The 13,917-nt window shown below is 41.4% G+C and overlaps 1 protein-coding gene across 3 annotated transcripts in view; it reads right to left on the reverse strand.

Moving 5' to 3' along the window:
- The window catches only part of TBC1D19 (TBC1 domain family member 19), a 92,461-nt gene that overhangs the window by 48,153 nt on the left and 30,391 nt on the right, over positions 1-13,917 (reverse strand). For all 3 annotated transcript variants that reach the window (XM_070757127.1, XM_070757129.1, XM_070757128.1), the window contains 3 exons: positions 9,523-9,597; positions 8,174-8,236; positions 3,901-3,985 (listed from right to left, as the gene is read on the reverse strand). In XM_070757127.1, the coding sequence (XP_070613228.1) occupies positions 3,901-3,985; positions 8,174-8,236; positions 9,523-9,597 (223 nt within the window). The remainder of the gene's footprint in view (positions 1-3,900; positions 3,986-8,173; positions 8,237-9,522; positions 9,598-13,917) is intronic.

Here is a 13,917-nt window from a genome sequence, read left to right on the forward strand (position 1 = left end):
CCACATGCCATAGAAGAGTCAATTTTGCCTACCCCTGGTCTAGGAATTTTATTGTAATTAATTGAATTAATATAATTAATTAATTAACATTAATTAATATTAATATATTAACATTATATATATATATATATAAATCAAGTCCCAGTGGATATGGCTAGCTGATGAGGCCAAAATAAGGTCGAAATAGATCTATCCTAGTCTCCTTTAATTTTCAAATTCAGCAAAAAAACATGTGACACATACAGATAGAATTGTCGGCTATCAATAAAATTAACTACCTTGGAAATGGCCCTGGGTTGGGCCGAGAGGCAAAAAAGGAGCTGTGATGTTCCTTCAATACACCAGGGTGATTCGACACAAAAATATGTAACCCTTCCCTAGTGCAGAGCTGAAGGGATTGGATACTGTAGCCTAGAGCAGTGTTTTTCAACCAGTGTGCCGGGGCACACTAGTGTGCCGCGAGACATGGTCAGGTGTGCCGCGAAGCTCAGCAAGAGAAAAAAAGCAAGAGAGAGAGAGAGAGAAAGAGAGAGAGAGAAAGAAAGGCAGGGAAGGAGGGAGAGATAGAAAGAGCAAAAAAGAGGAAGGAAGGAAGAGAGAAAGAAAGGGATGGAGAGAGAGAGGAAGGAAGAGAGAGAAAGGGAGAGAAATAGAGTGAAAGGGAGGAAGAGAGAGATAATTTTTTTGTTCAAACTTTTTTTTAGCCCCCCCACTCTCCCCCCCCCCCCCGCTCAATGTGCCCCATGATTTTGTATATGCAAAAAAATGTGCGGCAGCTCAAAAAAGGTTGAAAATCACTGGCCTAGAGCAGAGGTCCCCAACCTTTTTTGCACCAGGGACCGGCTTTAAGCTAGACCAGTTTTCCATGGCCCGGTGGGGGGGGGGCTTTGGTCATATGGGGATGGGGTTATGGAGGGGTGGAGCCAGGGCCGCCATCAGGAATTTTGGGGCCCCATACAGCCTAAGTGTCTGGGGGCCCCCTCCCCGCCATTTTAAAACTACTTTATTTTGCGACATACCAATTATGTATGAAATTTACCTTCTTTGGGGAGGGGTGAAAGGGGAGAGTAAGAGAGGAAGGAGTGAAAGAAGGGAATGAGGGAGGAAGGAAGGGAGGAAGGAAAAGAAAAGCAAGAAATGGAGGGAGGAAAGGAAGGAAAGAAAGAAAGAAAGAAAAAGAAAGAAAGAAAGAAAGAAAGAAAGGGGGAAGGGACAGGAACAGAGGAAGGAAGCAAGGAAACTTATGAAAGGGGAGAGTAAGAGAGGAAAGACTGAAGGAAGGGAGGGAGGGAAGAAGGTAGGAAGGAGAAAGAAAAGAAGAAATAGAGGAAGGGAAGGTAAAAGAGAGAAAGAAAAAGAGCAAGAAAGAAAGAAAGCAAGAAAGAAAGAGAATGAAAGAGAAATAAAAATAGAGAGGGGGAATGAAAGAAATGGAAGGAGGGAAGGAAGGAGAGAAAGCAAGAGAAAGAAAGAAAGCAAGAGAGAGAAAAAAGAATGAAAGAGCAAGAGAGCAAGAGAGCAAAAGAAAGAGAGAAAGAAAGAAAGGCAACTTCAAAGAAAGGCTCACTGAGCATCTCTCACTCTCTTTCTATCCCTCTTTCTTTCTCTCTCTTCCTTTCTATCTCTCCTCTTCCTTTATCTCCTCTCTCTCTCTCCCTCTCTCTTTCTCTCCCCCCTATCTCCCCCCTCTTTCCCTCTCTCCCTCTCTTGCTATCTCTCCCCCCTCTCCCTCTCTCTTTCTCTCTCTCCCTCTCTTGCTATCTCTTTCTCTCCCCCCTCTCTCCCTCTCTCTTTCTCTCTCTCCCTCTCTTGCTATCTCTTTCTCTCTCTTTCTCCCCCCTCTCTCCCTCTCTCTTTCTCCCTCTCTTTCTCTCTCTCTCCCCCCCTCTCTCTCTTTCTCTCTCTCCCTCTCTTGCTATCTCTTTCTCTCTCTTTCTCCCCCTCTCTCCCTCTCTCTTTCTCCCTCTCCCTCTCTTTCTCTCTCTCTCCCCCCTCTCTCCCTCTCTCTTTCTCCCTCTCCCTCTCTTTCTCTCTCTCTCCCCCCCTCTCTCCCTCTCTCTCTCTCTCTCCCTCTCTTGCTATCTCTCTCCCCCCTCTCTCCCTATCTCTTTCTCTCTCTCCCTCTCTTGCTATCTCTTTCTCTCTCTTTCTCCCCCCTCTCTCCCTCTCTCTTTCTCCCTCTCCCTCCACTCACCCATCCCGGGGGTCTTTTTCGGACTTCCCAATCCAAGTCACGCAGCCTTGCGGAGCTCCTGGTGGTCTCTCATCCCCGAATCAGCCAGGTAAACACGGCCCCCTCTTCCCTGGCCCGAAACCAGCGAAGGTTGGGGAAATTTCTGCGCAACCCCGGCCACTTTCGGGGTTAAATTCCTCTCCCCGCCCTCTCTGCACCTCTGAAGGGAGCAGGGCAGCGTTGCTGGGCTGGCCAATTCTGGGCAGGGGGCGAATTCCTCCCGGGGGGGTGGAGGTGTGGATGTGTGCGTGCGCCCAGAAGGCGTCCGAACTTTGCCCGGCGAAGCTCTGCAAACACGAGGCAGGGAGGGAGGGAGGCTGTTGCCCGGCCAGCGGGCACCAAACAGGGCAGGGCTCCATGGGAGGGGAGGGGGCGCCCCGCGTGGGACCCCCCCCCCGGCGGGCTCCGTCCGGTCGGGAAAAAGGAGGGCAGGGGTCTCTCGGCTGGGGCGGCGCTGGGGGCGCTCTGCACACGCTCAGGGGGCCCGAAGCTGCGTGTGAAAGGGAAGGGGAGGGGGCACCTCGCGGCTGGGGGCTGCCTGGCTTTGTGATTTTGGCTGGGGGGGGAGTTAGGAAGGTCCTACTTCTCCCCCCCCCCCAGCCAAAAATTCAAAGCCTATCTGCTGGATACGGGCGATGAGTGGGACAGAGCGGCGCGGAAGCCTCTTGCAGCAGCTGCCACAGCCACCGGCTTCGGCGCCGCTCGTCCCGCTCATCGCCCGTATCCAGCAGATAGGCTTTGAGTTTTTGGCTGGGGGGGGGAGAAGTAGGACCTTCCTAAGTCCCCCCCAGCCGAAATCACAAAGCCAGGCAGCCCCCAGCCGCCAAAGGAGCCTCCTGATTCTCCCCGCCCTGCCCGACGCCCCACCCTGTCCTGCATAATGTCCTCTGCCGGGAGGGCAGCGGCGCCGTGGACCGGCTGGAAAACCCCAACGGCCCGGTCCCGGTCCGCGGATCGGCGGTTGGGGACCTCTGGCCTAGAGGATAATTCTCTGCCTTACAAGGCAAAGGTTGCAGGTTCAAGTCCCAGTGGGTATGGCTAGCTGATGAGGCCAAAATAAGGCCGAAATAGAACTATGTTCTGTATGTATCACATGTTTTTGCTGAATTTTTAAAATTAAGGAAGACTAGGATAGCGCTATTTCGACCTTGTAAGGGTATGGCTAGCTGATGAGGCCAGAACAAGGCCGAAATAGCGCTATCCTAGTCTCCCTTAATTTTAAAAATTCAGCAAAAATATGTGATATATATATTAATTATATATATAATTAATATTAATATAATTGAAACATGGCTTACTTTTAAGGGTTTTATTGCTCTTAATATTTGACTTTAACTTGTTATTGTATTGTTTTATTGTTTTAAGCTGTCCTGAGTTATTGGGTGGAATATAAGATTAGTTAGTTAGTTAGTTAGGTAGGTAGGTAGGTAGGTAGGTAGGTAGATGATAGATAGATAGATAGATAGATAGATAGATAGATAGATAGATAGACAGACAGACAGACAGACAGACAGACAGACAGACAGACAGATAGATAATTAAATGCACTTGTCGTCATGGACCAAAGATATCAAGGTTTGAACGTTTCACAATCCTTTTTTTCGGTCAAGACCATCAAGTAACATTTATGAAATATTCTCAAGCATTTCAAATAAACTTTTCTGTACCTCGAATGAATGATCTGGGTGGGGTAGCACTGTTGTATGCAAAGTGTTCCAACACTGAAGTGTCTCGGGAGAAACAAAGCAACACCTGCAGGAAACACACACTTATCAGAAAGTCCTCTGTTAAGAATAAGCTCATTTTTAACTGAAATATCGAAAAAGACATTTCCCGCAAAGGTAGAAGATTTTTTTACATGTAAGGACAAGTAAAAGGGTTAGATTACAAATGAATGTTGGCTTTGTATTCCTGGAAAAACCACAGGTATGCTTTATTCTATTTGATATTTTAAAGACATATTTTTCGGAGTATAAGACGCATCGGAGTATAAGACGCATCTTAGGTTTTTTGGGGGGGAAATAGGGGGGGAAATCTACCTACCAGGTATTCATCTGGTCAACTTTGGCACATTATTTTATCCCCTGGTTAGGGCTAAAAAAAAATTTCTAAGGAAGTAGGAAGGCATAAGCCTGCAAAGACTTAGGATGGAAAAAAAACTTCTTCAGAGGGAGTAGGAATGAAAAAATGCTGCAAGCCAGGAAGATGGTTAGCACCTTGTTAGGGCTGAAAAAACCTTTTTCAGACGGAGTAACAATGAGAACAAGCCTGCGTTGACTTAGGGCAGGAAAAAAATTGCTTCGGAGGGAGTAGGAAATAAATGCTGCAAGCCAGAAAGACTGTTAGCACCTCTTTAGGACTGGGGGTGGGGGGAAGCTTTAAAGAAGCTACATTCGAAGTATAAGATGCACCCAAATTTTCAGCCTCTTTTAGGGAGGAAAAAGGTGAATCTTATACTCCCAAAAATACAGTAATCCATTTATTATACATTTTCAATTTACATACAAAATTGCTTGGTGAACAGCATATTGTCTGGGTCAGTTTGCTTATATAATAATACTTTTCTAACTCATAATGTCTACCTCTGTCATCCAACTATTTGTAAAACAAATCCCACATTCAAAAGTACTCTGTATCATCCCTTTCTTTTATCTTTAACGTTAATCTGTCCATTTCTGCATAATCTATTTTTTTTAAGTTACATCATCTTCTATAGATGTATCCTCATTTTTCTAGGACTGTGCAAATACAATTCTTGCTGCTGTCAAAACATGTAGTATTAAATATATGTTCCTTTTATCATACTTCTCTGGTACTATGCCTAACAAAAATATTTCTGGTTTTCAATCTATATGCTGCTTCAACATTTTTTCTTACCATGTATATTTTTTTGTCCAGTAATTCTTCCTATTTGGACTTTTAAGGAGTATTGTAAAAATAATCTCTGGTTTCCTAGTTTTTTTAAGGCAGTGGTAGAGAAAATTCAAATTGGATCACCGGCAAAGAGTTTATCTCCCAGACAATTTTTCTACATATAAACCTATTCACACACGACTAACTCCTTTTATTGTGCGACAGAAAAAAACATACAAATCCATTTCCACGAGTGATAATTCTAATGTGGGACGTGATGCAGCTTATCTTTTTTATTTTAAACAGAATTTTTCCAACGCCATGACAATGTTTCCTAGTTGTGGGGCCCGTGCGAAGAGTACCGTTCTGTTTAATATTTGCATAAACAGAATCTTCTGAAAATTGTATTTGTCAAAGAAAAGCAGAAATGTCTTGAAAATCCATCTGGGCTTCTGATAGAAGACAGAATAATTTTCTGCCTGAGATATGGGCTCACCATCTTGAACAACTTACTACTTTGCTGGTTAACATTTTTTCAGATGACAAAGTACCTTTATCTTAAATACACACTTTCAGCATTACTTATCAGCCTCCGTGCTCCTAATCCAAACTCTGAAAATATAACCCAGCCAGCAAAGTAATAATAAACAGGAAAAATTAAAAACTAGTTTATAAGAACCCACGTCATCAGAAAGAGGAGAGAAAATTATGGATTCAGACCAGCGTTCTTCTGACTGCCACACAGATTGGGGCTGAAGGTAGAAATAACTTCCTATTTCCTCACTCCCTATCTTCTGTCCTTCCTTCCCAACTCCCTTCCCTTCTTTTTCTTGATCCCTATCTTCCTTTCTTTCCCTTCCTTCCTTCTCCCTCTTGCTTCCTTTCCTCTCTCCCTATCTTTTCCCACTCTCCCTCTTCTTTTTCTCCTTCCTTTTCTTTTCCTCCTTCTCCCTCTTGCTTCTTTTCCTCCCTATATTCCCCCCTATCCCTCTTCCTTTTCTCCTTTCCTATCTTCCTTTATTTTCTTTCCTTCATTCTCCCTCTTGCTTCCTTTCATCCGTCACTATCTTCCTCCCCCCTCCCTCTCCCTTCCTTTTCTCCTATCTTCTTTTCTTTTCTCTTTTCCTTCCTTCCTTCCTTCCTTTGTTAAGTGCAATTTAACAATGGCAGGGATTCACTTAACAAATGTGGCAAAAAAAAGTTGTAAAATGGGACTTTAAACCCCTACATGGCTCAGGGCCAAAGTATCTTTGAGACCGCCTTCTACCACATGCCTCCCAGCAACTGGGAGGGTTGGTTTTCTTCGGGTCCCGTCAACTAAACAGTGTTGGCGGGTGGGTCTGTGGGGGAGAGCCTTCTCTGTGGTTGCCCCGACTCTCTGGAATCAGCTACCTTCTGAGATCTCCACTGCCCCCACCTTATTGGCCTTCCCCTGGATTTCCTGAAAGGGCTGAGACCACTGACCTCAGGGGGGCTACTAGCGAGGTCAGCCCATGAATGTATGGATGGGTGCAGATATTTTAAATTGAAATATTTTTATATTGTTCCATGTTTATTTTTGTTGTGAGCCGCCCTGAGTCCCTAAGGAGTTGGGAGGCATAGAAATAGAATTAAATAAATAAATAAATTAACACATTTCTCACTTAGCAACACCAATTCTGGTCTCAATTGTGGTTGTTAAGTCGAGGACGGCCTGGATTCACCTTGGTTTGGCAAAGTTCTATCCCTCTAAGTGTAAGCAAATAAAAGACTGGAGTCCATTGCTTTCAGTGTGTCTTTGGCCTTGAGCCTGACATGTGTAGACACAGAGCAGACTTCATGAAATTATACACAAATGGAAACGTTCTGTCCTCTTCGTGCTTATCCAAAAAGTTATTGATATACCCAAATTAGTCATTATAAAGAGTCCCAAAGGAACTAACATCTGACGACATATCCTTATCACTCGGAAGCAGAATTTGGCAATTAGGTAGGCAACCTGAGGATTTGTGTCTGCTCTAAGTAACTGTTTGACCAAACGAATCTTTTCAGAAATGGTTGAAATAGCTTTTATTAGATATTTTTTTAAAAAACCCAAAGAACACAGGAAAACTATGTTCTGCCTTCAATTCTGCCTGAATTGCACAGCTATTAACTCTGGGACAATGAGAACTATAATAAATCCAACCTCCGAGACTCCTGGTGGTAGAAAAATGAAAGCAAATTGTCGAAAAGGGAGCTTGGAGGTCCTCTAGACCAGTGTTTCTGGCTGGGGAATGCTGGGAGTTGAAGTCCAGATATCTTCAAGTTGCCAAGGCTGGGAGACACTGCTCTAGATCAACCCCCTTGCTCGAATCGGAGATCCTCTACCATTCAAGTTGACTGTCCGATCTCATCTTAAAAACCTCTAGTGATGGGGCAACCACAACTTCACAACAAATTGATAGGGTCCGCCCAGCTCATCCTCAGTGACTCCGGGAGGTTTATAAGAATAAAAAAAATAACCCAATATAAAAACAATATAAAAACAATAGTCCCCACCCCAACGATCCCGATAATGTTAGAAAACAGCGTGTGGCAACTGGGAACTGTTGCACAACATTCTCTAATTACATGTTCGGGCATATTAGAAAATGCTGTGCAGCAGCTGGAAACTGCTGAGCACTGCTCTCTAGTTATGTGAATGTCTGCGCAGCTGCGCAGCTTAGAGGGAACGTTGCCCCATTCCTTTGGTGACAATAATCAAATGAGCCATTTGATGGACTGGATCCCAATCTGGGATCCCCAGGCCTCTTGGCAAAACCCTGTCTTCAGGGACATGAGCAAGTAGGGCCAATTATATGTCCTACAGCAGAGATCCTCAACCCCTGGACCACTGCTAGGCCTTGGCACGTCTGGAACAGGGCTGTTGGAAGTGGTAGGCGAGCGTGTACACCCCACAAAACATAAATGGAATTTACTCTTGTGTAGGTGCACATAGCAAGGCATTGTTGCTCTACTTAAGAGCAGCTGTTGTATTACACGTTTTATTTGATCTACAAAGTAAACAGAACAAGGTCCTTCTTCCAGTGACGTATGGTTTGTCATTTGTTCCACGTAAATACTTACCTGATATAAATAATCCTCAAACACAAAGTAGTAGTCGTCATTGCTGGCTGTCAATTTCACATCCTGGAATGAAAAGAACACAACTTTCTTGAAGCTGAGCCACATCTTTTCCACGTGGGCAGCATTAATCGTAATCTAATGGTGTTAACAATTAGTTATGGCTCTAATCATATCAAGCTCAGTCTTTTGTTAACTTCTCATTTTCATTGCAATGAAATCATTGATCTAGAATGAAAGAAACAGAATAACAGAGTTGGAAGGGACCTTGGAGGTCTTCTAGTCCACCCTCCTGCTCAAGCAGGAAACCCTACATCATTTCAGACAAATTATTGTCCAATCTCATCTTTAAACACCTCCAGTGATGGAGCAGCCACAACTTCTGAAGGCAAAAGCCGTTCCACCGATTAGCTGTTCTCACTATTACGAATTTTCTCCTTATTTCGAGCTTGGTTTTCTCCTTGATTATTTCCCCCCTGTTGCTTCTTGTCCTGCCTTCAGGTGCTTTGGAAAATAGCTTGATCCACCACCAAGAGCCTCAGTGGCACAGTAGTTAGAGTACAGTCCTACAAGCTACTTCTGCCAATCTCCAATTGCCAGCAGTTTGACAGACTGAATCTCAGTAGGATCAAGGTTGACTCAGCCTTCCATCCTTCCAAGGTCGGTAAAATGAGGACCCAGATTGTTGGGGGCAATATGCTTACTCTCTGTAAACTGCTTAGAGAGGGCTGTAAAAGCACTTATGAAGTGGTATATAAATCTAAATGATATTTCTATTGCTATTCTTTGTGGCAGCCCCTGAGATATTAGAACACTGCTAGAAAAACATTGCGGGATCCAAAGATAGCCATTTCTCAAATCTCCATTAATTCCTGCTGTTTATCATTTCACTAGTTAGCAGTCCAAACTGAAAGAGGTCCCCTCCCCCCAATTTATTCAGGAAATGAAATGGTTTCTGATCACATTTTTGAATGCCCGGGATTGTGTTGGCCCAGACTTGAGATATGCCATATTCCAAAGGATTCTAAAGAGGTGCAGAAATGGGAATTCCTGGAGCAAGGATTTGCTGATTTTAATTTCTCTGTTAGTACTTCTACATAAAACTACATTCAACAGATATATTATGGTGATCATAGCAGGACCATAGAGATTTTCACTCCTTACTAGCCAGAAATTCAAGGCCCTTGGGTTAATTTGATGCCAGCTATCTTGCAAGCAGAACACAATTAACAAGGTTAGCTATTATAAAAGGCACAGTCAAAACTAACATTCCTTTTCACAGCACAAAGCCAAGAGGCTGAGTAACACATTAATTACTGGTCACTGAAATACACAATTCAAAAATTACTCACTTTATAAATCAGACTGTCCACCAAAAGATTGTAATGGATCACGTTAGACTTCAGCTGTTCATAGTACAAGATATCCTAAAATGAAATAAACAAAATAATAATAATTATAATTAAATAAAATTATAAAATAAAATAAAATAATATATTATTATAATTAATTAAAATAAAATAAATTATTATAATAAAAAGCACACATAATTAGCTGCTACTTCGCCGCTACATCATGCAGTCCTAGGTGCTTGGAACGCGCCTGACTGGTGATGAAATACGAAATCCAGCATAGAGATCTTGTTTGTTATGTTGTATTGTATGATGATGATGATGATGATGATGATGATGATGATGATGATAATAATAATAATAATAATAATAATAATAATAATAATAATAATATAATTCTGAAGAATAACACACCAGACATTGTGATCGTGGAGAAAAAGAAATCGACATCGCAATCCCAGGAGACAGCAGAATTGAGGAGAAGCAGCTAGAGAAATTTGCAAAATAGGAAGATGTGAAAATTGAGCTGCAATGACTCTGGCGTAAGCCAGTGAAAGTGGTCCCAGTGGTACTTGGCACGCTGGGCGCAGTACCAAAGGATCTCAGCGGACATTTGAAAACCATTGGAATTGACAAAATCTCCATCTGTCAATTGCAAAAGGCCACTTTACTGGGATTGGCAAACATAATTCGCCGCTACATCACGCAGTCCTAGGTGCTTGGGAAGCGCCCGACTGGTGATGAAATACGAAATCCAGCATAGTGATCTTGTTTGTTGTGTTGAACTGACATAATAATAATAATGAAAATTGAGCTGCAACGACTCTAGCATAAACCAGTGAAAGTGGTCCCAGTGGTCCTTGACATGTTGGGCACAATGCCAAAAGATCTCAGCGGACATTTGAAAACCATCAGAATTGACAAAATCTCCATCTATCAATTGCAAAATGCCAATTTACTGGAGTCAGTACACATAATTCGACGCTACATCATACAATCCCAGGTGCTTGGGAAGCGCCCGACTAGTGATGAAATATGAAATCCAGCATAGTGATCTCATTTGCTGCATTATATTGATGATGATAATAACAACAACAACAATAATAATAATCTATTTTATTCATTAAACATGAAACTCAGTCACCTGAACATTTTTAAAAAGTATCATAAATACCACTGACTGGTGCTAATGGTTCATACAAGTTGCTGCCAGCATCCTAGGTATCAAACAAATATCTTCTTAAAATATATAATGTTTCGAATGGCAGGTTTTTTGCAGTTCCTCTGGTGTTATTGCAGGAAGCTGCAATTTCTTGATGTGTTTTGTGAAATTATTGGACATGGTACCAAGTGCCCCGATGACAATGGCTATCTCTGTTTCTTGTTGTGAGCCGCCCCGAGTCTTCGGAGAGGGGCGGCATACAAATCTAAATAATAAATAAAATAAATAATAAATAAATGTTTCATCCATACCCATGTAATTTTGATGGCCAGGTCACAACATTTTTTTTTAAAAATCTAGTTTTTCTTTGACTCCGGCATCTCTTGGTAGAGCAATATTAATAATCTGTACTCTTTGGCCTTCAACAACCATGATATTTGGTGTACTGTGTTCCAAATGACAATCTGTCTGTATTCGGAAGTCCCACAAGATCTTCATCATCTCATTTTCAGTAACTTTTTCCACTTTGTGCTCCCATGACTTTTCGGATACATGTCATATTTTTACATAATGACCAGTGGACTAATTTAGCAACTGGACCATGTCCAACTTTGTAATCAGTTTGCACGATTTTGCTGCACTCACATACAGTATTAAGTGTGAGTTTCAACTTTCTCGTTGCAAAGTCAGCCGTTTGGATTGTCAGTGGATTTTTCTACCTTCGCTTTCATGGCATTAGTTTGTAGTTCTTGTTCTTGAGCAGCGAGTATTAAACCTTCCATTTCTTTCTTGATTGTTCCCATTTGAAGCCATGCTCATATAAGGTTGTCATCACATTTTCCTTCAATGTTTTTCAAGTGTTGTCCATGCAGAACTTTGGCTTTCCATCTATTTAATCTGTCATCCAGCTGTTTTTCTTTACATTCTGCCTTTGTTTCTATTGTTTTTATAATGTTCTCCATCTTCACAGGCTGCAATAATTTTTCTGTACTTTGGTTCACATAATCATTCAAACCTTGTTTTTCTTCTTCTGTAGTTTGATGGATTTGCAAAAGCCCTCTGCCTTCTATTTTTCTTGGCAGATACAATCTGTCGATGTCACTTCATATTCAAATGTTTGCGCATTTTCTGGTCCTAATTTTCCAGTTTAGCCAAAGTCCAATTGATGATTCCAGCTGAGTAGCGTATCACTGGAACTGCCCATGAATTAATGGCTTTAATTATGTTTCCAGCGTTCAGCTTTGATTTTAATATTTTGCACATCCACCCATCCTGCCACTCCCAAATTGTGCCCCACTGTGAGATGCACATCTTATCAGAGTCTGGCAGCTCCGTGATGTCTCTCGGCCAGTCTGTGCAGGGAAAGTCATTGCAAAGTATAGAGAAACATTTCAGGAGGGTGAGCAATTAACAATTTCTCGCAGTGAGAAGTTTTTCTGTACTTTGCAAGTTGTTTCCCTGCACAGACTGGCCCAGAGATGCCACGGAGCTGCCAGACTCTGATAAGATGTGGCCTGCCCCACTTCCAGCACCCCAAAAACAATAAGACCTCCCCCCCCCGGTTAATAAGACCAAAGACATATTTCAGGGGTCAAAAAATAAGACAGGGTCTTATTATCATGGAAACACGGTAGGTAATATTAAAATAAACAAATGTAACTGGAAACCACACAATTTAAAAATCTGCTAGTTTTACTTATTGTGAAACTGTCTTAATAAAATCATTTTATATTTACTTTTGCTGCAAGTGAATTTAATTTATTGCCTGTTTGATATGGCATATTACCGTTTTCGGCTGTAATAATGGTCTCAGTGTTTTTAAATATTATTGTTCTGAAATTCTTATATAACCAGCTCTGATTATATCGTAGTGCAAAGGCAGAACTGAATTTCTTACGTAAATAAATGAATTCCAAAAAATAAAAAATGGAACTAGGAAAAAATCATTCAGGATATCCGAATATAATCTCAGAAACATTATAAGGTATTCATCATCAAAACAAATGAAACATATTTTATATCCAAACATAGAATAATAAATATTTTAAAACAAGGAAATATAAGATTCATTTCCATAAACATTTATATTCTATTATTCAAACACAAACTATTATCAAAAATGGGCTTGAATGATGATTAAGGGACATTTGTAGCGTAAAATTTCATTTAAAAAAAACACCAAATACAAACAATGATGAAAAAAGGAGTTATAATTTTTTTAAAAGTATATATATTATAATGAGTAAAATATTAAATGCAACAGAAGAGGGGGGAAAAGAACTTTTTAAAAAAAACCATGGGCATTAATTAATTCAATTTTTGTCTCAAACATATAACACATATTGCTTCAACTCATTTTCACAGCTTTTATGCAGAATAGACCAAATCTATTTCTTCATATTAGGAGAATAACAGATAATGAAGTTCCTTGTGGATTTACAAATTGAATTTCTCAGCCTTCTGATAATACTGCATCAGGATTCAACAATTTCAGAAGATAAGTCAATTATTTGCTTGACTGGGTTACATCGCAACCATTCTTAGGTTAGATATGACATTGAGACGTTTCCTGGTGGTGTCTGGCTCATTGAGGATAACAAACAGGTAGATGACTTAGATCAGAGACTAGGCAGAAAGAAAGCAATTCCACTAGCCTATCTGGACCAATTGACAGTTTAGAATAGAACAGAATAACAGAGTTGGAAGGGACCTTGGAGGTCTTCTAGTCCAAACCCCTGCTCAGGCAGGAAACCCTTTTTCAGAAAGCTAGCAAATAAATGGCTCATCAAACAAATCAAATACACCGGTGTGAAAAATACAGTAAATTATAATCCAGGTAGTCCTTGATTTACAACAGTTCATTTAGTGATAACGACACTGGCAAAAGTGATTTATGTCACTTATGTATAGAGCTGACTGTAGATCTGTAGGTCAGCGGTTCAAATCTCACTACCAATTCAAGGTTGACTCAGCCTTCCATCCTTCCGAGGTGGGTAAAATGAGGACCCGGATTGTGGGGGCAACATGCTGGTTTTGTTTAAAAGTGCTATTGCTAACATGTTGTAAGCCGCCCTGAGTCTAAGGAGAAGGGCGGCATAAAAATCAAACTAAAATCTCTTTCTATATCTGTCTCTGTGTGTCTCTTGTCTATCTCTCTAATTCTTTCTCTCTCTCTCTCTTTCCCTCTCTCTTTCTCTCAATGTCTCTTTCTCTCTCTGTGTGTGTCTTGTCTC

Source organism: Erythrolamprus reginae, chromosome 7 (assembly GCF_031021105.1).
Source record: "Erythrolamprus reginae isolate rEryReg1 chromosome 7, rEryReg1.hap1, whole genome shotgun sequence".
Classification (NCBI taxonomy): Eukaryota; Metazoa; Chordata; class Lepidosauria; order Squamata; family Dipsadidae; genus Erythrolamprus; species Erythrolamprus reginae.